The 24,840-nt window shown below is 38.3% G+C and overlaps 1 protein-coding gene across 1 annotated transcript in view; it reads left to right on the top strand.

Moving 5' to 3' along the window:
- slit3 (slit homolog 3 (Drosophila)) overlaps window positions 1-24,840 on the top strand; it is a 261,693-nt gene that overhangs the window by 74 nt on the left and 236,779 nt on the right. The window contains exons 1-4 of the mRNA XM_056472572.1: window positions 1-589; window positions 14,037-14,108; window positions 19,783-19,854; window positions 21,626-21,697. The exon at window positions 1-589 is cut by the window's left edge and continues 74 nt beyond it. Coding sequence (XP_056328547.1) covers window positions 420-589; window positions 14,037-14,108; window positions 19,783-19,854; window positions 21,626-21,697 — 386 coding nt within the window. The 5' untranslated portion in view covers window positions 1-419. The remainder of the gene's footprint in view (window positions 590-14,036; window positions 14,109-19,782; window positions 19,855-21,625; window positions 21,698-24,840) is intronic.

Below are 24,840 nucleotides of genomic sequence, written 5' to 3'. Positions count from 1 at the left end.
TTTGCATGCTGGACCTAAAAAAAGCGGAATAGGCGAAGAATGAGAAGGAACCACTTTGGACGTTTTGAATGATTCTGCAGGCTTTTATTGACTTTTTACTCTCATCAGCGATGTGTGTTTCTAACTTTTGATGCGCATTTACTGTGGTGTGGAGAAACAGATGCAACTTCGCGTTTGAATGGACAAAGCTTTATACCGATGAAGTTTTTTAAACTGGAACTACTTTATGCTGCTGTCGTAGTTCATCGTTAAGTTTCCCAACTTGTCCTACCTGTAGTGTTATTTCGCGCGCGGAACTTTATTGGCTGTGGACAAGACGCGGATACTTTTTTTGTTAGCTTTTGGAATTTTTGTTATATAAATAGCATTTTGAATATTTTTGCTATCGTTATTAGGCTGCTATCAGCCTCAGAGGATATATGATGCGGTGGGTGAAGTATTGGGGGACAGTGGCTGTGCTGTGCGGGCTGCTGAGCTGTGCTGTGAATGGATGCCCGCATAAGTGTAGTTGTTCGGGCTCTCATGTGGATTGTCAGGGTCAAGCCTTCAAGACTGTGCCTAGGGGAATCCCGAGGAATGCCGAGCGACTGTAAGTACGCCTATTATCGCGTTATTCGAATACCGATAATAGAATGACAGCGGCGCTCATGACTATGACACCGTCGCGATTTCATGTTCTGTGAGCGGGAGATGCGGTACAAGTTCTTGGCAGACTTAAGATCAATGAACACTGATTCACTACACGTTTTTTTTTTATTAAACAGCTGGTTTCTGATTATTAATAGTTATGTTTAGGCATGGGACAGGGTTAAGGGGTCTAGAATGAGGCACATACTTTAATGATAAACTATATGTGTTAATGAATATAATAAACAGCCAAAATTATATTATCATATGCATGGTACGTAATAGTAAATGCGCGGTGTTCACTGATGTTAACTGCTACAAAGTGTTTTGTTGTTTGCAAGTATTTTGCACTTGTAGAGCCCATGTTACACACATTTAGTATTTTGATTAAACACTGCATTTTGTATTTATTTTCAAACAGTAACATTAGTTATTTTGTAGCTAAGTAAACCTAGCCTAATTGTCCTCCTTGGATACTAATATCCAATAAATGGCTTTTTCAAATAAGTAAAAACAACTAGTTTGTATACAAAAGTGTTTACAAAAATACCCAGCAACTGTTCAAAATGGAATACTTAACCATGAATACATTTTCTTGCAATTTTACTTTGAAATGTCCAATCCATTATTTAATCAAAAAGGGGCTCTGGGTTTCCCATGGGTCACTGACATGTTTAAATACATTGAATTAATATGAGAGATTAGTTTTAATAATACATCAGTAATGGGATCTTTAAAAGCCAATATTTTTCACATGCTCAAACTGGAATTAAGTAGCACTTTAGTCAAGTAAATGTAGGTCACAAATACTACCATTGGGAGTAAATAAATGTGTAAAAAAGTGTTTCATGTAAATAAAAAGTTGATTGATGTTATATTTGCTTTATCTATCTGTTGGTATTCGTTGTTTGAGTCAAAGCAGTTCACATTTTGTTTTGAAATATTTATTATTATCATTATCAGTATGGGATATATTCAACGTCATGTTTTGGATATGCATCAACTTAAGTACTGTTTTGTTTATACTAACAATAATTACATCCATCTTATGAATTGCCTAACTTAACTAAGGAGTTCCCATTCCGCTTTATGCATTACTCTGATTGTTTGACGAGTTAGTCAAGTGAAATCACATTTTATTTATTAGATTCTGCTTGTTATGAGAGAACATTTAGATATGAACTGCTCCTCATATGTGTCCACATCTGAATGTTGAACAGCGCTGCAGCTGATTCTTTCATCCAGTATAATGAGTTTACACAAACATTAACATGATTAATGGCCATATGGTGTGAGTGTGTGTATGTACCTTGGCTGTATTAGTTGGAGAAACACAAGTCCGTTGAGGGGCGCAATGCAGCTGAAGACTGACTTTCTTATGTGTTTAGATTACTCCTAACCACTGGTGAATTTCACTGTGAAAATAGCCTTCATTTTCTCATTTCCACCTGCGGCACTTCTGTCGTGATAAACCATGACAGTTCTTTAAATATCACAACCATCTGTTACAATATAATGCTTTCAGCTTGAATTTGATAGGAAAAGCATTCAGTGGCCAGAGATTTGCTTGAACCTTTCACCCTTTAACCCCTAAAGGGCTTTTCAGTGGAATTTTTCATGTGGAGAGAAAAATAAATAAGGGTCACGACCCGCAGTATATTGGATTTGTTTTAAAATATAACATGTCAGGTTGAGTCTTGAGTCTTAAACTAGAGACAGATGAAAGTTTTTGCATCTGGTTAATGGCGAAACAGCAAAACCATGAAAAGCCTCTAAAGGTTAGCACCGAGTTACGGCATCTGTAACATAGCAGACTGCTGAAAGTCTGGGACGACCCGTCTCCATGTCTCCTGGGTACGATTAACACGCCACCGGGTTTCCCAGAGCACCCCGGAGTGTTGATTTAACTGTAATGACTGCACCTCTGCCCTAAGCAAGGCCTAGTTACCCACAATTCCAGAGATCAGGCACATTTCCCTCTAATAAATGTGCATTTATTTGAAAGGCTTTTCTTTCTTTGACAGCTTCTATGATTTTGCGCTCATTAGTAGCTGTCGCAGCTATAATATCCCCTTTCAGTCACTCACACACATGTCTCTCTTTCAAATCCCTCGCTCTAATTTGCACCAGTTACACACACACTTTGCAGCATTTAATAGCAAATTTGCTCCGCTGAAGACTCTGTAGCGCACTGGCCCTTTTGCAGTTAACACTTCAGGAAGTTGGCATAGCTTGTTTGGTCTTCTGGATCAGGAGAGTAAATGTCACAATGAAGTTTGGTGTGAATCCGCCAACTCCAACTGTTGATTGCATATCCGTTTATCAGCATTTGCTTATGCTGCTTGTCAATTTTTCTTTTACCACAGCGAGTCAGTCAGCGGGATACTGTGTGTGTGTGTTTGTTGTGTTGGTGTTGGAGCGAGTCGGGAGGTGGGTTTGTGGTCTCCGGTGCCCTGCTGACCTCAGTGGGCATATGAGGAGCATATGTGAAGCCTCTCGCTCAGTGAGCGTTCACACACTGCAGCCTGCCAGACAGCTGCTGGCACTGCTTGTGGGCAAAGACTTCGGGGAGAGATTCGCCACCCAGCCTTAACAAAAAAAAAGCGTTTCATGTACGGAAAAATATTTAATGTGCCTCATTTCAGGCAGTACATCAAAGCTTAGTGCTGTCTTTGGTGAGTTTGGGATCCAGCAGACCTCTTGTCACCAAAGACTCTGAGAGGTCACTCTGAATGTCCGGGACCCAGATTTCTGTGAATCTTCCAAGCTTGTGTCATACTTTTAATGGAGGGCTGCAATTGATAATGTGCACGCCTCCGGGCCGTTTCAGGTTTACGAGAGCTCTTGTTTTGTAGGCTTTGTCACCAAAGCAACACATCAAGGGCTTCGTTATTCTCATCAGCACATCTTGTTGGTTATAGCTACAACGTAGCTACAATTGACAGTGTTTATCGTAAGCTAACAAATATGAATAAAACCTTGTGTGGTTTTATGATTTCGTTTCTGTGATGTATCACAAACTCAAACAACGAGTTGCGGTTAGCAACCAGTAAACAAAAGAATCAAACCAGAATTTCTGAATGGTTTGATCAAGATTTTACAAGGCCTTTGATACACAGAAAGACAGAAAACATATCTCAAAGGTTCAGTTTATAGTCAGAATTAGGATGTGCTTAGATCGATCGGATCACAAATAGACAAGGGAGACATTCGCTTTTACACATCTCTTTTGTCCACTTTGCCTTATTTCTTTCTATGGGTCGGTAGGGCGGGGCAGTTTGGCCTAAAATCTAAATCTCAAATTAATTGAACATTTGAACTCGATTATGATTAATAAACGCATATTTTATAAGTTTAATTTTTATTTATAAGTAAATATGCTCACATATTACAGGTGGTAGTTTTTTGAATGTAGGTTGCAATACTTGATTTTAAAATAATTAAAAGAAACACACACTACCAACTATCTATGATTATTTATTGAACATCAACGCTGAACAACTGAAGTTAAAACACACATTGTCTAAAACCAACAATTTTTTTCTCATAAAAAAGTGAAAATAAAAAACTTCGAAACAAAATAAAAGTTGTTTTTCATATTAAAAGTAGGAAATAAGCAGTATCTCTTCTAAATAGAATAACTCTTGTATATCCTCTGAATAATATTTTAAACAGTGCATTTCTTGCACCTTCTGTAATCAAATATTTTACTGTAAATAATAATTTTATTGTAATGGAAAATATGCAGTCTCAAGGCGTCTCTGGTGCAGCTTCCAATCATCATCACTATAGTGCAAACATGCGATGTGTAGACCGCGACTGCGTGAAGGCTGTGCCAGACAATACCTGTGCCTTTGATGCAATAAGTAAAATCAGCCTTAAGAGAGTGGGGTCACGTGACTCCACATGCGGTAGAGAAAGTAATTTAAAAAATTGACCTGGAAAAATTATATAACGATTAAAGGTTCTAAATGTTGATTTCCATTACTTTTCGATTAATCACCCAGCTCTATAGGACGGTGTATGTATGTGCTTTTTATGGTCCTTTAGGCCAATATTATGAAATATGCTTTAGCAGTTTATAAATGAACAACATGAAAGTATAGAAAGTGGCCTCAAAACTATGCTGAACACAGTGGGTTTGTGTTAGAATCTGCACTAATAAGATTATGTATAATCTAATAAGATTATGTTGTTTAATGTTTTTAAAATATTTTGCAGATATACTAAACTTATTATTTTAGATTTTAAAATTAAAATCCAATCTTGGGTGCGTTTCTCAAACAACGACATAACTTGTGGCCGACCTATTATACTGTAGCATGATGCATCGTTTGGGAAAAGAATCACGTAGTGACGATGTTTCCCAAACCTGTAATTGCTTTGTCGCAGATCCATTGTTTGAACCACCTTAGTTAAAATGTAAAATGTTCATAATGATGCTCTAAACAGAGTGGAGTAACAACTTCTTTAGAGAAAAACCCAATACTTTTTTTGTGCAAATTATTGTTTTACATGTGCACGATTTAAAAAAAAATCACTGCAGAAATGTTCCAACCAACAGGCCCATGTCATATAGGCCTACAGTACAGATTCATTTCCTAATAAATAACCTACTATAACTTAAAACCATTAATGTATGCTATATATTTTTGTTTTCACAAGCTTTGAAGACGTAAAGTAAATTCTGCTTTTAAATAATAGGTCACCTATAGCTTTCGTCATGAGCCACGGTTGCGTTCAAAATGCCATAAATGTTTTCAAAGAGCACTGCGAAGGAAACACAATTGTCAATCTGAAGATCGCTTAAACTGAACTGTAAAAATACTTTGATAGCAATTGAAGAGAGATCATTTTAATGATTTTTTTAATCATTCCAAGTTTAAATATTGGAACATTTGAAAGGAATAGGGTATAGGGGGAATGACTGGGAATAGAACACACAAGTCCAAAATGTTTCAGACACCTGTATTTAACTTTGCCCGCATGATCAGATTGAACAACGTTATAAAACCAGGTTTAAACAGAGCTGAAATTGGGCAGTAAAATTATAGTAGTTTAATTTTTTATAGAGTTTTTCAGAAGCAAAATAGTAATACATAATGACAAAATAGTACTGAGCATCTTTGTTTTTCTTCAAATTGTACTTTGCAATTGTGCAAAATGAGGCAGTACTCAAATACACTCCCTTAAACTGTTTGAGCCAGAGGATTCATGTAAATGTTTACAATTCATTAACGAATTCACTTCATTATACACACTGTTTGTGCTGTGGAAAAGCTGGTTCATGACATATACTGTGCTTTAATTTATTAGGTCACAGATGCCATAATATAACAGAATTAATTACCAAATTACGTTTTGTTTTCATGTATCTGCAATAGCTAATGCACCAGTTTGTGTAAGGTCTGTAGTCACATTAGTATCATTGTTAAAATCGAACTTTCAGATGCCCAATTACAGTTATTTATCTGCAGTCCTTATTACTTGAGAAAGACAATGAATGTGTTGGTTAAAATTCAAGAGTTAAAATGCAAATTAAATTTGACATTCCTTTCTCCTGTTCAAAACGGTGAAATGTCAAGAACTCTTTCTCTTTATTATGACAGGTGGTCTAATAAATTTGTCAAGCATTGTACATGTATATAAATTATATTATTTTCTGGTTCCATTGGTTGTATTTACTTTCAGATCATGCCATAAGACGCTTTAATGCTTCTAGACATATTATCTCACATATAAATTAAAAACGTAAATGGATTCAGTGTGGTCTGCTACCTTTTTATTTATGGCTTACCTTTTCAAACATTCTGATTGGATAAAATGTAAGTACTTTAGCTTGGGAAGTAATGACTGCAAAATAAACACTCCTCTGCCTAACGTCAGTCTCGGTACCAGACAAAACAACTCTTTTGAAAAATTTATACAGGAAACATAGTGGAAATAGAGCGCCTCAAAGCCAAATAAATAAACCCACGGTGGCCTGGTACAGAGGCTGTTGTTCAATATGGTCAGTCGGGACGCTCATTTTAACTGTTGTTCCTGGTAATGACGTCTGTGGAAAGAGGGTGAGGGAGGGTACCGTTGGTTACCCCTGGAGTCCAAAATGAGACTTGTGTTATTGATGAGCCTTTTGTAGCCTGGCTGTCATATTGACTTTCACACAGACATGTTGAAGATGCCCTTGTCACCTCTCAGCCAAGCGTTACTCTAGTAATTTAAGAAGTCATATACTGTGCAAGAACACAGAGCCATCTGCGCATTTAGCTGTCAGGGTTGGAAAATAAACCATCCAGGGGGCAAACGATAAAGAAAACGAAATATAAAATAATTCGTTTTTGTCCGCTCTGCTTAGTGTGAAGTGAGAGTCCTTCAGCGAAGAATGCATCCAGACATGGCCGTAATGAAAATATTTACCAAATGAAACACTCCCTGAGATGAAAACTGCCAACATTGCTCATAAACACTGTAGAGGAACTTAAAGATTCACTGGCTTGTTCATTTTGCTGTCTCCAGTGGAATAAGTTGCCCTCTTTTCCAATGTGAATCAAATACAACCTCAAATCCAATCCATTTAAACCAGTAGACTTTCCATTTTTATCACGATCACCAATGCCATTTACCAAAGACAATAAACAATCATCACTAGTTAATCAAGGATAAAAGATTACATTTTTGTGGTTGTGGTTTTGCCGGTAAAAACGTGCGTATGGAACCCTGTGATGGTTTCAGGGTATATGGAAATGTTATGAGCTTTTGAGGTGGTAATAATGTGTCGAGAGGTACACCTCAGGAATTCTGGAACAGGTCTGCATGTGTCCAGTGGAGATGTGTGGTAGCCACATGGCTGTCGGCTGCATGGCTCATGGGAGATGAAAGAACAGCAATAAACCCCTTCCACATTTGATCCCGCGCAAGTGCAAACGAACAAGCGTTCCGGTGGAGAACTTCTAGAGAAACCGGGAAAAGGAAAGTGCTCTGTTATGCGAGAGTGAGGAGGATGCAATGAAGCATCCACCCGTTTGAAATGCACAAATAATTGCATCCTGTTCACATTAAAGTTATTAAAACATCCCTATCTGCATCTAGTGTTTAACATCTGCCTTATAATTTTCACTGGCATACGGATGCCTCGGCGAATTACCTCGGTGAATGAGAAATCATAATTAATACAGTCATTTAATGAAGAGATAATAGGTGGTAGAAATTACAGTGTTCTGTCGCTGACAGTTATGACAGGGGTTCATTTAAATGCAAGGCACGAGCATAATCTCACGTTGTTCTTTATCTGTGCATATCTCAGAGGCGTGTAGTTGTAATTAATCAATAGACATGAGAAACATAATTTGGTCTTATTGATGCATCGTCTATCTGTTCTGATAATAACTTTTGCATACATGCGGAGAATATTAATGTGTTGGGATTGTGAAGTTGAACACAAGTAATGAAAAACAGCCATCAAAGGCGTCCAAACCAGAGGTCCGAAAGGAAGAACTCATTTAAGATTCCAAACAACGATGAGAAGCTTTCAGGAGGAAATGGAGCATACCTATCAGCTTTTGAGGACTAGAGTAGCGTGGCTTTGAGGAAAATAACAGAAGATTACGACAGGAAACGCATTGAGAGGCAGGGTATCGTATGGGAACAGAAAAAGCAACTCTTTTGTTTTCGTGCACATGTTTTTCGCTCGTCTTTAAGGTCTTGGGGTACCTCCGGCGCCTGCTGTGTTGCAATTGTTGCTACAGTCAAAATATACTTGCAAAGATTCTTCTCTTTTTGTCCGGTGCCGTTCTGAGAAGCACATTTTACCAGACAAGTCTGCCGGCTTATGTCTGGGACAAGTTGGATTGAGTGGTGTAACTGTGTGCGTGGGTGGGGTGGACCCCCGAGGGGGGGCATTGTTAGTTTGGAACACCTGCCGTTTGAATGGGCACCTTATCTCCTCAACAAATTAAAACAAACAATAGCCAGTAGGGGGCTGCTATATCTGTGAACTCCACCTTGTGAGTGTAACCGGAGGTTTGATTGAGTTTCTAGAGGAAGAGGGACTTAGTTAGCTCCCCAGGCTGTTAACACATACTGTAAAAAAAGGACACAGTGAGGATTGAAGTGAAGGATAGAGTGAGGAGGAAATGTGCAGTGTTATTAGTGGGATTACATTGCAAGCAGGTGAGAGGATACGAGATGAGAAAAGCGCAGAAGGGAGAGCTACTGGGAGATTAGGGAAAGAGAGTGACATAGAGGGACTGGGAGGATAGGGATTTGTGTCAGCACTATATATATTGGATTGTTGAGAAGTGAAGTGTGATGCATTATGATTTCTGAGTGTAATACCGGAAAAATGTTATTTGTTTTATTTAAAAGAAGGGTGTTGTAAAGTCTTGCACAGGTGTTAGACACTATAACTAGGCCACTGAATGATAGATTTAGGCTTCTCAGTTTTAATTCAGTTTAATTCTTTTAGTGTTAGTAGTAGTAGTAGACAAGTCTTTTAATTGATTTTTTCAAATACTGTTTTAATTCAGTTAATTAAAATTAGGAGTTTGCATGTTCTCCCTGCGTTCGCGTGTGTTTCTTCCGGGTGCTCCGGTTTCCCCCACAGTCCAAAGACATGCGGTACGGGTGAATTGGGTTGGCTAAATTGCCCGTAGTGTATGAGTGTGAATGGGTGTGTATGGAAAGGCATCCGCTGCATAAAACATGTGTGCTGGATAAGTTGGCGGTTCATTCCGCTGTGGTGACCCCGGATTAATAAGGGGCCTAGGATGAAAAGAAAATGAATGAATGAATATTTACAATTAAAATAATAGTAGCTAAAATATTTAGTGGCATTATAAAAAATACCTTGCAGATAAAACACATGCACTACTGTTCAATTATGTTTGTGACTGGCAATAGTTGTGACTGGCAATATATATGGCTGCATTTATTTAATAGAATATACAGTAGGGCTGGGCGATATTTGAAAAAAAAATCACAATATCATGGTATTGATAACTGATGAATATTTTTAAACAATCCATTTAGGTATTTTAGGAATTTTATTATTATTGTTTATTTTAATTTACCAACATTACTAAGGCAAATAGTTTTAATCGTCAAAAACATAAACACTTTAGAAATAAAATGTTACAAAGTGTGTTCAATGATAAAATGTAAATATTGAACAATCAAGGCAAACTTTAAGGTTTGGAACTCTGGAAATTATGATAACCAAATGTGAGCTTTCAAGTACAGGAACCAACCATATTACCCCTATGCTAAAAACTATTTCAGATGGGGTGCTAGTGACTGGGATGCACAAGAAAAGAAACCAAAAAGCCACTCCGGTGACGTCCTTACATCCTTTTTTATTTACAGTCTGCTCACTGCTGCTAGCCACCGTGCATGGTTTCCTTCACCATTTTCATTACACTTTGCGCTCGCGCTTTCCTGTCGTCTTTTTGTAACTAGGCGACCATCAACCATTTTCTCAGAGGATTACAGTCGGACAAACCATTGCTGCAGCTCCGATACAAGTTCATGGAGAAAAGTAAAAAGAGCTGCAGTGTTTGGGTGCGCTGTGCTTGTCTGAGGTAATTTGTCTGCCATTATTACTGAAATGTATACGTTCCATACAAAGTGTGAGGCAAATTGGTTAGTTCTACTTACATGAATCACAGTGTGCATGCAGCATTCGGAAAAGTTGAGATGTTTTCAACTAGGTGCACCTGGAAAATGCACCCATGTCATGTGTGCAACATGTGCTCATTAGTCCTATATGCATGCCGTGCAAGCACCCCCATTTTAATAAAACTATAGCCTTCATACGAAACTTCATACCAAACTTTTTTTTAGCGATATTGACAATGGTGTTCGGTCAATACATAACTATATTGATTTTATCAACCAACCCTATACAGTAAAGTTAGGGGTGTCAAAATTAATTGTTTCTTCGGTACACCGCGATGCAGACGTGACTTTTTCTCCCCTCTCTTTTCCTCCCGGCTGTATGCATTCCCGCGGCTGTACCTGTGCATTGTCGCAGGACCGACCAGATTTCATGCGCTGCGGGAACTCTGGTGTAATTTAACAGGGGTGGGCGGTCTCACAATATCGCTCCCGAGCGAGCCAGCAAGCAAGCAAGCATGCCGTGTGTGTGTGCGTGTGTGCGTGCGTGCGTGCGTGCGTGCGTGTGTGTGTGTGTGTGTGTGTGTGTGTGCGTGTGTGTGTGTTTGTTTGGTGCTGTCTACGTTTGTGTATGTGTGTGAATGAGAGACAGTGTGGTGCTGTGTTTCCATGTGTGTGTGTGTGTGTGTGTGTGTGTGTTTATACAGACAGCTTGTTATAGCCACCCCCCAAAATACAACACTGTGTATGGAAAGCATCGTCAATGCACCATGATGCACCGAAATATCGAATTGAATCTAATCGATGGCATGATAATCGTAATCAAACTGAACCGTGAGACCAGTATAGTTTCACACCTCTAACTAAAATATAGTCAATTGTTGTTCAATAAAAAAGTTTTTTATATATGTAACTAACTGTTGTTTTTCACTCATGTAGTGGAAGAGCTAAAAGTAAAGGTCCATTAAGTCAGCATGTTTTTTTAAATATCATGCTAATATGCTGTTTTGGTGTAAATACATACATAGATAAATGCATACATACATACATACTATATAGTTTTCAATGATGTGATGCATAGTGATGCACCCAAGTGAATTTTTTTGGGCTGAAACCAAAAAATCTGAATTCACTTGTTTAAAAACTGAAACCTTTACTAAAACTTCTGTAGACTGTTCTATATCTCTAAACATACCTTCTGATGTCCGTTTATGTATGTTTTAGTGCTATAACAAGTAGTAAAAACATTTTTTTTGTGCATTTCATTTGTGTCACCGTTTGACCCACTGAGACCATAGAAAGTGATTTGCCATGTGTCAAAGAGCACCAAAACAACATTTATTTTCATGATAAAATTGAAAAAGGAAGACAAACCTTATTCCTGTTATGGAATGGCAGGTATGCTACAAATCTTTAGTGGTGTTTTTGTTTATTTATATATTTAAAGGAAACTGCATATATAGACTGATCTTAAGATTTAACAATCTATAAAATTGATTGAAACTGATAAATCAATACTGTCAGTCCAACCACTGTCAAAGTCCACAAAGCTGACACGTTTACCTGTTGTAGTTTGTCCAGGTTGTGTACATGAAATAGATATTAAACACAAATAGATGCTAATTAAATGTCTTTGCTTTGATCTGTAATTCTGGCATAAAACTTGAATTGGCCTGAAAAATTGCTGTTTTGAAAAAGTTTGGTAGTCAAATGCCAGTGCGTCCTTAATAGAACATCATTTATTTTATTTTAAATACAAGTCTTTTGTGAATATATTGAAGAACAAGAACATTATGAATATATTGAATGTGACTTTTGATCATTTTAACGATCATAAATAATACTTTACTTACTGTACTTTCAACCTATAGTATCAAAGAAATCAGCAACTGAATGATGGGATGCTTTAAACTCTTGAAACTGGGATGTGAAAGTTTGTCAAGTTGGTTTTGAAAATAATTGAGGTATGTCTCAAAACCAAGTGTTCTCCCTGCATAGACAGCATCTTCAGAAACACGTTTGATGCCTAGAAATGCTTCCTGGTTTTTCAGACGTAGTTGCCATATGGAGGAGGATCATGTTATGGAATTTGGGGTCTGTAAATGGCCTGTCCCCTGTAATATGTTTCTTATATGGCTCGTATTAGTCCGCTTGATGTGCGTTTTGTGGTTCTGGGGAAATCTTTTGAAATCCAATATGGCTTTAAATCAGATTTATAAATGTTTATGTATATTATAAGAAACACACTGAGACAGCCTGACGTTAGTACGTAAGTGTATGCGTGTGTCATTATATGTCACTGTATATTTCTCAACGTTAATCTTTTCAATGTGGTGGAGCTCTAGTAAACAGCGCCCACAGAGGAAGTCAGTTCCTCTCCATAGACATGTATACTCATTTCTGTGAATGTATACAATTTTAGACACATTTGAAACAGCTGATAAAATTACAGTCTGGGAAGAGTAAAGTATTGACTTGAATGGAAAAATACTTTAGTAATGTATAATTCATTCAGATGGAAGGAGGGACGTTTTCCCAAATACAAATGTTTCCATGCAATCTGTCTCTCTCAAGCAGTTTGTTCCCGTAATCTCACTCGCATTGCTTACGTACAGAACAAAATATTATTCCTTTGGCATTTTTCTGTGTTTAAAATAAAAACCAGATTCAGATAAGCATTTTGAAAAAAAAAAGGAGAAGTAAGAAGGGGGGGGTTGGGGGAATTGCAATTTTATGGCAAATGTAACTATTCCAGATCTATTGCCAACATGTGAAGCAAACACACCAACAAAGTTGCCAAAGACTGCATTAGTCAGGGGATTGAGCCTCACCTGCACAGTTTTTAGTACCTGACCTCTGTTGCACTCACCCCCCTAAATCTAATTCCTGTCAGGGTCACGACACCAATGCAATCTGCTTTTATTTGGATAACCACTTCGATCAGTATATATTTCCAGCATGGGAGACAAGACTTTAACAAGGGTGCCAATGACCATGACAGTTGCTAATGCACCTTTTGAGACCAGGGGCCTCCTTTTCACTCACCCTTCTAAATCTCACTCTCATCAGGGTCACGGCACCAGTACACGTCCTCTGGTTCTATTTCCGCTGCCTTGAGCAGGATTTGAAACAGTGTTTTTGGCTTTGGTAGTGGCACACTAACAAGAATGCCAGAGACTGCATTATATGCTAGTGTGCCTCTTAAGGCCATATGATTGAGTGAGGTTTATCTGCAGTACCTTGTCACTTCAACACTCCTAAATCCTAAACCCTTCTCCCATCCGGGTCACGGCACCAACACAACCCCTCTGATTCTGCTTACACCTCCACTGCACTTCACAGTTTTTTCTTGCATGTGACGCGGGTCATGATTACAAGAAGATTAAAGCTCTCTGTTACACACACCAGACAAAACAAAAGGGCAGGGAAGTGCTGACATGACCCTGAGCCTTGTGTATATGGGAGCATTTAGAGCCAAGGCAGCTCAATAGCAGCATGCTGAAAGTGAGTTGCCTCCAGCACAGTGAATGCAAGGCTGAAAGGCAGAACTGAAGTCGGCCTCTCAGACTCAGTATTCCGCAGCATGGCACTAATGCTCCCTGGCAGACGCCAGCTTTGAACAGTGTTGCCCTGTGGGCATCTGGTGCTGTTGAGGCACTGCCAGGGAGCCTCTGTGTTTAAGATCTCTGTTTACTGACTCTGCTGTGAGCTTAGACTTGAAAAATCATGTTTGAAAGCATAAGTGAAATGAAAAGCTTTTAACTTCTTTTAACTATTCTCTCTCCCCTTTCTCTTTCCAGGGATCTGGACAGGAATAACATCACCCGGATCACCAAAGTGGACTTCTCTGGCCTCAAGAACCTGCGCGTGCTGTAAGATGTCACTCTGTATCTCTCACCCTTATGGTTAATCCAACCTTTAACTCCCAAGTGCCCCTCCTCTTCCATGTTGTCTTTATAGTCAAAGCCATCAAAGGGTTCGAGGCTGAAAGCTGGGAGGATTACGGCACAAGTAATAATAAAACAAACTGACATTTCAGCTGAGTAAATCTGACACATTTAACATGACCCTGTGACTGAACCTCAAATGAAGTCATTGCCTTAGATGGAGTCAATCTTCAGACTTGTTCGTGAGTTTGAAGAATATGTAACAATATGTGCCATATTAGAAACATGAACTTTAAAAAATGAATAAATGATGGATGCCATTCGGGAAGTGGGGACCTAGTGAATTAGTCTCCTCTAGTGAAAGTGTTCTTGCAACTTAATGACTGTAATCATGTATTTCTCCGTGCTGTTTTCTTCCTGAACAAGAACCCGTAAAGGGAGAGGAATGGAGATAAAAATAAACAAGTGAAAAAAAGAGGAGTAAAATAAACGCCCAAGAGAGCAGTCGTAAGCAGAGGCAGTGGCTGGCGGGCAGCACAGAGGCAGTTTAAGGTGGTTTGTGATTAACGACCATGGCATGCACCAAAAGCAGACTTTCTCTCGGGCCCTGTTAATAGCTTGGACACCCCCTTATCTCTCTGGATAACTTGCACCATGATCCCCTCCATCTGATAGCACAGGACAAGCATCCAATCACACCAATGCCTTCTCCAACTCGTAAGCTTCATCCTCTGACATTGAGTTTTACAGTGTGAACGTTCATAGAGAACTGCAATTTAATTATTATTAATTTTTTTGAGGTTTTATGAGTATTCATCCACATTTCCAAAGCACCAGAAGAGGTTTTTGGGGAGTCACACAAGTTAACATTCCTTGATTTAAAGGTATGGTTCATCCAAAAAGGAAAATTTTGCCACCTGCCATCATTTATTCATCACTGACTTGTTCAGAACCATTTCATTTGTGTTTTTCTTTGAACAAAAAATAAAATATTTATGAAGAATGTATATTGGATACCTGTTACCATTGACTTTCATAGTATTTGTTTTTTCTCTTATGGATATTAATGGTTACGTGTTTCCAACATTTTTCAAAATATTTTCTTTTGTGTTCAACAGAACAATTAAACTCAAACTGGTTTGTAACAAGTCAAGGATGAGTAAATCAGATTTTTCATTTTTGGGTGAACTATCCATTTAACTAATTCAAACCATCTGACATTGGAGAGGATTTTAAATAACTTTGACATACAATCAATCAATTTGCAAGGTTCTTTAAGAAATACTAGAATTCTGTACTTTTATTGCCCCACAAGACTTTGATGTACAAATGTTGTTGTTAATATTAAGATTTTTATTACTATTTTTGCTTTTATTACTATTTTTATTACTATTATATATATATATATATATATATATATATATATATATATATATATATATATATATATATATATATATATATATATTTTTTTTTTTTTTTTTTTTTTTTTCTAGGAATAAATGAAGATTGACATAGCTGCAGTATAATTTGTTATTAAAAAATGTAGATTTGATGGATATATATCATAAACACTCACTATCCTTCAGCTTAGTCCCTTATCTATCAGTGGTCGCCACATCGGAATGAATCACCATTTAGGTATATACTCACCGGCCACTTTATTAGGTACACCTGTCTAACTGCTCATTAACACAAATTTCTAATCAGCCAATCACATGGCAGCAGCTCAATGCATTTATGCATGTAAACATGGTCAAGACGATCTGCTGCAGTTCATACCGATCATCAGAATAGGGAAGAAAGGTGATTTACGTGACTTTGAATGGGGCATGGTTGTTGGTGCATTTCAGAAACTACTGATCTACTGGGATTTTCATGCACAACCATCGCTAGGTTTTACAGAGAATGGTCTGAAAAAGAGAAAATATCTAGTGAGAAGCAGTTCTGTTGGTGCAAATGCCTTGTTGATGCCAGAGGTCAGAGGAGAATGACCAGACTGGTTCAAGCTGATAGAAAGACAACAGTAACTCCAATAACCACTTCTTAGAACCGAAGTATGCAGAAAAGCATCTCTGAAAACACAACACGTCGAACCTTCATGGGCTACAGCAGCAGAAGACCACACCGGGTGCCACTCCTGTCAGCTAAAAACAGGAAACTGAGGCTACAAATTACACAGTCTCATCAAAATTGGACAATAGAAGATTGGAAAAATGTTGCCACATTACAATTGCAGCCTGAACAATGAATGAACAATTGAATTATATTGTCTGCACCACATTTATATTATATTATAAATGTTATATTAGATTGTTGTTAAATGAAATCAGCTATAATCATAATATATAAACAGTAATTATATGCTGGAATAATTATGCATTGACTATACCTGGAGACATAGACCTGTGCTATTCAAAAGTCCTCAGGGAAGCGCCATCTTCAGTGACCTGGACTCTGCCTATAAACCAGCACTTGGTTAGTGCTTAAGGCAAGAATAACAAAGACCATCCCAGCAAAACCATGTGTGTTGCCTCACCCTTTTAACTGAAAGGTCTCCTGCTCTCCTTGTCAGCCCCTGTGAAAGCATAGGTGTTTGTCTGTGTTCCATATGTTTCTATGCAAAACTTCAAAACATTTTCTATAAAGACAAGAATGACAAAGAACAGAAAGAGGGAGAGAGATGCTAAAAATGAAGAAAAAGGAATGTTATTATTCTTCAGCACACACCAAAACCCATCTGGCCGGGATCGAAAGGGATTATGTTTAATGCGAATACATAAACCACGGTGGGGTTGATCCCCCATTTGTAAGAATGAGCCAGATAGTTACACAGACTCAGATTTATGCTAGATGAAGATGTTTGTTATCAGCGAAGAATGCAATTATTATGAACAAATCAATTTAGGCACACCCTGTGGGATCGCTTGTGTTTTTGGCCTCACAATTCTGGATTGTGCCTTAAAGTGTTATTCATAAAACGGCCTTTAGCATAGCCAAGTGTCTCATCTCTTCTTGACAAAACATGGATTATGGTTGTAAAAACAGTTGCATGTCTAAACATTTGCTTTAAAAATATATATCATAACCCTAGAAAGCGGATGTCCACTTTAGAGGCACTTTAGGATGTCTTTCCCTTTTTTTCTGGAGAATTGCTTGTATTATCCTGTCCTGAATATAATTTAGTGGTTGTGTGATTTTTTTTGCATGTCTCTGTGCATTTGTCCTAATTCAAAGAGACTCCGATATGAACAAGAAATAGCCATGGAGATGGGATATCTTTGTGATGCACAATGTAAAAATGTTAAGCCAGTACAACAAAACAAAAACATAATGCTTATTTCCTTTCCCTTTTTCTTGTTCACTCAACTTTTCAAAACATCAGCTGCACTGACCTAAAATTATTTGTCAGTAATAAAATAGATGTTTAGTTGGGTTAACATAAGATTATTAGTCTTCTGGAGAGGCGAACTACTCTGTAATAAAACTTTTTAAGTTGTGCCAACTGAACATTTTGGTCTCCAGAACTGAAATGCCTGAATTTGAGTGAACAAAAAAACTCATAATCCTTATTTGCTTTTCATTTTTTTGTTTACTCAATTTTTAAGGAAACATTTATTAGACATAGAATTAGAAACAAGACAGGAGGCAAAACAACAATAACAGTAAACAAGACAAGGATCAAAACATGGCAGGGCAAACAGGGAAAAATGCTTTGTAATGCTTCACAGGGAAAAACAAGACTCAGCAAAGAGGCTGTGTGAAAGAGGTGTCTTTATAGTCCTAGTAATCAGTCCATCATGAGCTTTCAGCTGTGTGTTTGTAATCAGGAGGAACCAGAAACTAGTTCCTCCATTTAAATTATAGGCTGTTTCTCAATTCCACGAACACAGAAAATGGACATGCGTTCTCGTGGAGACCGTTCTTACCAGGTTATCTCGGAAGAACGAACTCGGGAGACCGCGAGAACACAGAACACGTCCTGAGAGAAATAAGATGCTGCGTTCTTCCTGATGGTCACATGACCTTAATGTGTTTTTAATGGAAAATTATTTAAACATTACAGCATTTACACAACGATTTATTGTTTTCCCGTTTTCAATATATATATATATAACATGCAAAAAAAACCTTACAAATATACTTTGCACAATACAAATAACACCGATTTTGATATGAATTTTAGCAAATAATAAACCATTAATGTGTTTATGCCTTTATTAAGATTTTCATGGTAATGTTTACTTTTACTGTCTTATTCAGGGCAACTCCTAAGATAAATAAGTTATATCTCTAAATTATAATAATAAATATATATAAAATGCTGTGCTTCCCACCTCCTTTATTCAGCCGCAATGACTTCTGGAACTTCTCGAGCGAGTTTTGTGCTCAAGTCTGCATCCATGAATCCTCCATATCAAAAATGCGTTCGGGAACTTTCACACATCCTCCGTTCTTGCGGTTTTGAGTTTTGGAACTGAACTTTGGCGGTTGATGATGACGTTACACGAGAACACGAGGACGCAAGATCGCTGAAGAATGCATATTGAGAAACAGCTTTTGTTTGAGCATTTGATTTGTCATTTAATTATTACAGGATTTTACTGAGTTGATCATGAAAATTAAATATCAAATACAATTGATTTCTCATTTGAGAATGCATTTTGATTTATTATTTGATCGTTTGAGCGTTTGATGTATCATTTGGGTAGTTGTTTTAAAAGTTTATTATTTGATCTTTTTAGGCATTTGAATTTTCATTTTCATTTCATTAGGAAAAAACTTCCATATAATATATATACATAACAGTTTAATACAGTCCACATGTGCTAAGCGTTTCTTTTTGTGGAGCGAACTAGGTAAATGTGAGATGAAAATTCACATTAAAAGTCTTTCTGCAGCTGTGCCCCCCATCCCAAAAAAAAAATATCCAAAAAGATAAATTACAAATGAATAATAATTTCAAATCACATTAGCATTATTGCAGTAATATTTTGTTGTTGTTAATAATAATGACATTATTGCTATTATCTGTGTTACTATTATTTTTGTCATTGTTGTTAGGGTTAGAAGTACTGCAACCTTTATTTTTTCAAGTAAGGTCTGAGATTAGTTCAACTTAAAGTAAGACGTTGGCAGAAGCTTTTTGGGTGAACTTGCAATGTTTTGCTCTCAAAAATAATCTTAACTTAATGAAGAATGTTTTGTCTTAGGTTAAGTAAGCGTGTTAAATGTAGCTGTTCAGACATTTTTACTGATTTTTGCCAAACCAACCAAAAAAAAAAGTAATTTAGTTTTTTTTCAAGTTGGATTTTTACAGTGCATCTGGAAATTTTTAATGACCCTGAAATATGACAAAGTCTTCAGAATGGAGAGCGCTGAATATACCCTCCGGAACATCGTCACATACATGTTGGACACAAATTAGGGTCTATTGAGGCAACCAAACACTTCATCAAATCAGAGAAATCTGCTCCGTTTTTTCAGGAGGAAAGGCTATTTATTTATCGTTTGCTGCTATGACAAAGCAAAGTCATGAGGTCCTCTAGGTTTCTTTTAACTGTCGTTTCAATCACTCATAAAGGGTGATCAGTGCCAGCTGAAGTTGAATCTCCATAACTGATTGGATAATGAAGTCTTCTTTTTTTTACTCCCACAGACATCTGGAGAACAATCAAATAAGTGTGATTGAAAGAGGAGCATTTGAGGGCCTCAAACAACTTGAGAGAATGTAAGTATAAAATAGAAGAAATGATTGCACTCGCATGCTGTCATAATACATAATCCACATGTTGCAGTATGTGTGTTTCGACAAAAGAATTTGTAGCTGTTTATGAGCAACACGTTGACCTTGTCGGTATTAATCTGAAACATCTTCACAAAACTGAGAAGAACTTTTAAGAGGTTGAAGGTGACCTCCATAACTTAATTTTTTTTTTTTTAAAGTCTAGTAGGTTTATGTGCTTGTTTGCCCCTCTGACATCTGGAGCACAGCCATATGCTCCTTTCTGGTGAGAATCTTAACACTTCCCAGTGAAATTGACCATCGGGTTAGACAAAACATGCTAGCTATTACTGCAGTTGGACAAGGTCAAAGAATGTCTGGACTGTGGTTTGCCTGTGTTAGCATCCTTGAGTTTGTTTATGTGTGAATGTCTGAGCGCATTTCTTTCCTTGCAAATGTTTGCACGGTTCTGACTGTGTTTCACCGAGTCTGTTAGCAACTGCCGCCACGTGTTAGAGATGAACGTACATCAAAATCAGCCGCAATCAAGAAGTCTGTTTACTACATCTGAAAAAATGTCTCTAGTAAGTTTTGCAGGTCTGGTTTATCAGGGTCTGAAGATCTACATTCCTCACTGTGTCACTCGTATTTGGAATTTCACAGCGTTTGACTCAGTGACCCAACGGCGAGACAGCCAGTGGGTCCACTTGAATTCCCTCCATTTGACACCCGAGTGTGACTTCTTGTTGTTATTGTTTTTGTAACCCAGCAGACATATAAATAGCTTGGCCGTACTTTGAGAACAAGTGCTCTAGAATTATTGATAGAGAATAGTTTCACATAGTGGCCTTACAGAGTGCTTAAAGTTAGATTGCCTTGTTTATGAACCATAGTTCACAAGAGTGATAACTCCTCCCCTTCATCCCTTATACTCTAACATCAAAGCATTTGAACTGAGGTCAATGACAAAATAATTGTTTAATGTATTTTTGAATACAGTCAGTTGTAGTTATACGTTATTCTGACCAGATTTGTGTGTAGCACAATTACAAAAAGCCATACAAGTCAGTCAGAATAGTGGTTGTGGTTATGTTGTCAAAGCAAGAGATCAGACAATTCTCTTGTAGGATTGATCTGCTTGAAATCTACAGCAAAGATGTAGATCCTCAAAAAAGATACTGATGTTCCTTTTCCACATACCTTTAGTGTGCACCATGACCCTGCATCGTATCATCAAAAAACATTCTCCCTTGATAAGGGTCATCCCACCAAATCCCACAGACCGTCTGGCCAGGCTCATGCGAGTGATAATAGCCCTTAAAGAGCTCTGCTAGAGATAACCTAGGCCATCTTCAGAGGAAGTACATTTATTTCCCATCAGCCCCAGCGCAGCTGTGACTCCTGACCCCAGGATGTTGCTATTGGCCAGTCGTGATACTGCTGATCCTGATAGCAAAGCTGACCTGGCATGTTCCTTTAATCAGAAAGACAGATTGGTCTGTCTGTCTGTCTATCGTTTGTGTTTGTCCTGTTGTCTCATCCATCTAGGTATTCAGATGCCTGTGTGTCGGTGTATAAGTCAAACGACCATTCCATCTTTGTTTCCCTGGTGTTCACTTTCTTTTTGTGCCTCAGATAATCTAACTACACAAACACATACCCACTGGTGTGTGCTATGCATAAGGTCATTCTCACGGTGTCTCCCATGTTTCCTACTGACTGTAGATGTTTTGGCCACACTAACTCTTGCCCTTCCCTCGTCCTCTGTTCCTTACAGCCGCCTGAACCGGAACCGGCTTCAGGTCCTGCCGGAGCTGCTGTTCCAATCCACCACCAAGCTGAGCCGCCTGTAAGTCATAGCTTCTCTTTGATATCCCTGCCTGGAAAAGCTTGCGGTCAAATGTCCCACTGTTTTAATTTTGATCATTGTACTGGAAAGGATCTTGCTTAAATATTTGACTTTCCCAAACACTGTTTAAAGGACACTGTCAGCGCAGGGATATTCTGTGTTATTCTTTCAGCCCATCCAGATGTGATTCTTTTAGATGGACCAGGGGTCCTAGCCAAGCTTAATTCGACGCAAACTCTCCCTGTGCTCTCGATGGGGAGGAAAAGGTGTGCTGGAGGGAATATTTTCCATGAATAAATGAATTCTTATTCTGAATATTTTCCTGCTCTGCTTTGAATCAGAGACGTTTTTGGCTTAGCAGTAAGGTAATACTTCATTTATGAATTTACAATTGTCAATGAAATAGCGGGATGAGGTCAGGCCCTTGTTGGAGCAAAGGTTGAGCTTTACAAGTGTTTATTTGAAGCCATTTGTGAGACAGAAGTTCCTCTAGAGTACCATTAAGCTCTCCAAGCAGATTCTGAAATGTTTCCATGAGCCTGTGGATAATAGATTGGTTGGCCCTGATCAGATTTGACACTTTTTGCATTTTACAGTAGTTTCTTTACTTGTCATTCACAGTCTACAGTATTTTAACTGTTTTACTGACAGACAGTAGGGTTGGTCACATTATTTCATTAAAATGTTTATTAAAGAAATCTTATTTTCCCAAAAGTAATTTGGAGTTTGGAGTTAATTTGGAATTTATTTCCTACTTCCCTCTCATTTTAGTATTTGTAAACTGGATGAAGGTTGTCCAGGGTGGAGGCAGATTATGGTGGAGCTTGTAACCTTGCCTTGTCAGGGTTCGTTACGCTGGTTGATGTTAGTGTGATATGAACGGCCTCACCTGTAACCTTCCCATTAAAAACCTCAAGTCTGGCCAGCTAAGAAAAGCAAGCCGACCATGTCGCACACAGGAAGGGTTAGGCAAAGTGAGGCTGGGTCTAACCATGGCCAACATGACTGGAAACACTGACAGAGGTCAGGGAAAGGTAAAAAGCATGTTCTAAGGCTGGCCGAGGAAGGAGCAGAATGAAATGGGAGCAGAGGCAGAGGGTTTTGCAGATGAATAATGAAGGAAAGAGAGAGGATGCTAGCCGTTGGAGACTGAGAAAGACAGAACTGTGGGTCGTGGGGGAAAAGCCCTGCAGAGACGTGTGCGGTAACGACTGCCCGAGGCCATTTGTGGTCAGCACTCTCTGCAGCCTGAAAAGACTGCGGTTACAGTTACAGATTTCACTGTGTGGGCTCAGAAAAGCACCACATACTCAATGTGAGCACACTTACACATTTTATCTGTGGGGTTGGTCAGGTTTCTAGAAGTATTTCCACCCTTGCCCTGTTCTTAGAAAGTTAGATGTTTCTGTCTAGCCATTGAAACTGAATAATGAAAAGTGAATGACGAATTAGATGGCAGTCTTGAACATGCCTGCTCCCATTTATTAATGGTGCAGCTAAATGGACTCCTATATTAACTTCAGTTCCTGTTCGGGGACTGGCCCCTGCACTAGTAATGTAGGATATTTCGGTCAGTGATACCCATGGGACTCAGCCACTCCCTGCCATTACCCCAAGCTCAGGTTGCACGTGATTGGTGCATTAGGAGGAATAGGGAAGCCGAATGCATCATCTTGTCTTATGTCCCCTTCCCCTCAGCCAATTTTAAACTATCCTACTTTAATCTTCCGGGTGCAATTATCCCGGCAGAAGCGAGCAGTTAGGCAGAATGAAATGACCACTGAGCAGCAGCGATGGCCTTTCATAGCCACACAGATTGACCAAATCTTGAGTTGTTTTGGGTGCCAAGGTTGGACTTTTTCTCTCTCTTTCTCTGAAAGCACATATTTGTTTGCGTCACAAAGGAAATCTTTTGTTTCTCTCATACTTTCCCTGACAAGTTTATTTTCCTTTAGAGCATTTGTTTTCTTTTATTTATATGAAACAAATCACTCTCCCACACATCAAGTTTTCTCCCCTCGTGCTCTGCCCCGCTCCTGTTGGCCCGAAGCGGTGAAATTCAGTGCAACAGATGGGCGGGGGGTCTGGCCCTCTTAGCCTTGCAAACACAAACCATCTCTCAGCTCCAGCTTGGATTTTAAACATGTCTCCAGAAGTCTGCAGTCTCTCTGAAACCGTTTAGCTCATTGGTTCCCTTAATGAGCTCTACATGACATGCTTCAAAACAATTGCTGTGTTCTGCAGAGTGCGCTGCACATTTAAAGCCTGGTAATGACTTCTTATAGCACAGTTAACTGATTGGTTGATGACTTATTAACTATTATTGCAGATTTGCTTTGTAATCATTATTGAATGGCTTGCATTCTCCTGTGGATCACAAATGGAGACTTTAGAAGAATGTGCTGTTTGTGCTTTTGTATACAATTACAATGATTGCAGGCTCAAGCTTTGAATCCATAAAAACTTCCTGAAACAAGATGAAAGTACTATAAACCGGTTCCTGTGATTGTTGCTCTGTTTTTAAACTGCTGACATCAGCTTTGTTAGGTAAATCAGTGGAAACTAAAGTCCTCTAAAAGTGGGCTGAGACCCAAAACTAACTTATTTGTTGACAATTCTCTCAATTCTAATTCAGACTGACTAAATAATGCTTTTATGAACGGGAATGGGTTTCTTTGAAAATTGGAATAGAAGAATTGTTCACACATCACCTCCTTCAAGAACTCTCATGAATTGGGTGGGTTTTTCAGTTTGTTCTTCTCACATAATCGTTGTAGGTCTTTAAAAGACTTGGAATATGGTGTATTATCCATATTAGCACTTATTTTTCACGTGCTTTTTTAGATCTTAAAAGTGCCAGCACTCGTTTACTTTCATTATAATGATTTGTCGGCACTGACATGAGGGTGTGTGTAAATAATGACAGAATTTTCATTATTGGCTGAACCATTCCTTGGAATATTTGGGTTCTGAAAAGCTATAATGGAAACAAGCAGTTGTTGCTCTGCTGCTGTAAAAATGGTGATTATCAAGTAATAAGGGATAATACTGTAAGTCTAGTCATTATATTGCTTTGCAAAGCAACACAGAGTTTGTCTACCCACAATAGCTGGCTAATAATTCAACATGCCCCAAGCACATAA

This window comes from Danio aesculapii, chromosome 14 (genome assembly GCF_903798145.1).
Source record: "Danio aesculapii chromosome 14, fDanAes4.1, whole genome shotgun sequence".
In the NCBI taxonomy this organism is placed as follows: domain Eukaryota; kingdom Metazoa; phylum Chordata; class Actinopteri; order Cypriniformes; family Danionidae; genus Danio; species Danio aesculapii.
This window is presented reverse-complemented; position numbering and strand designations above follow the sequence as displayed.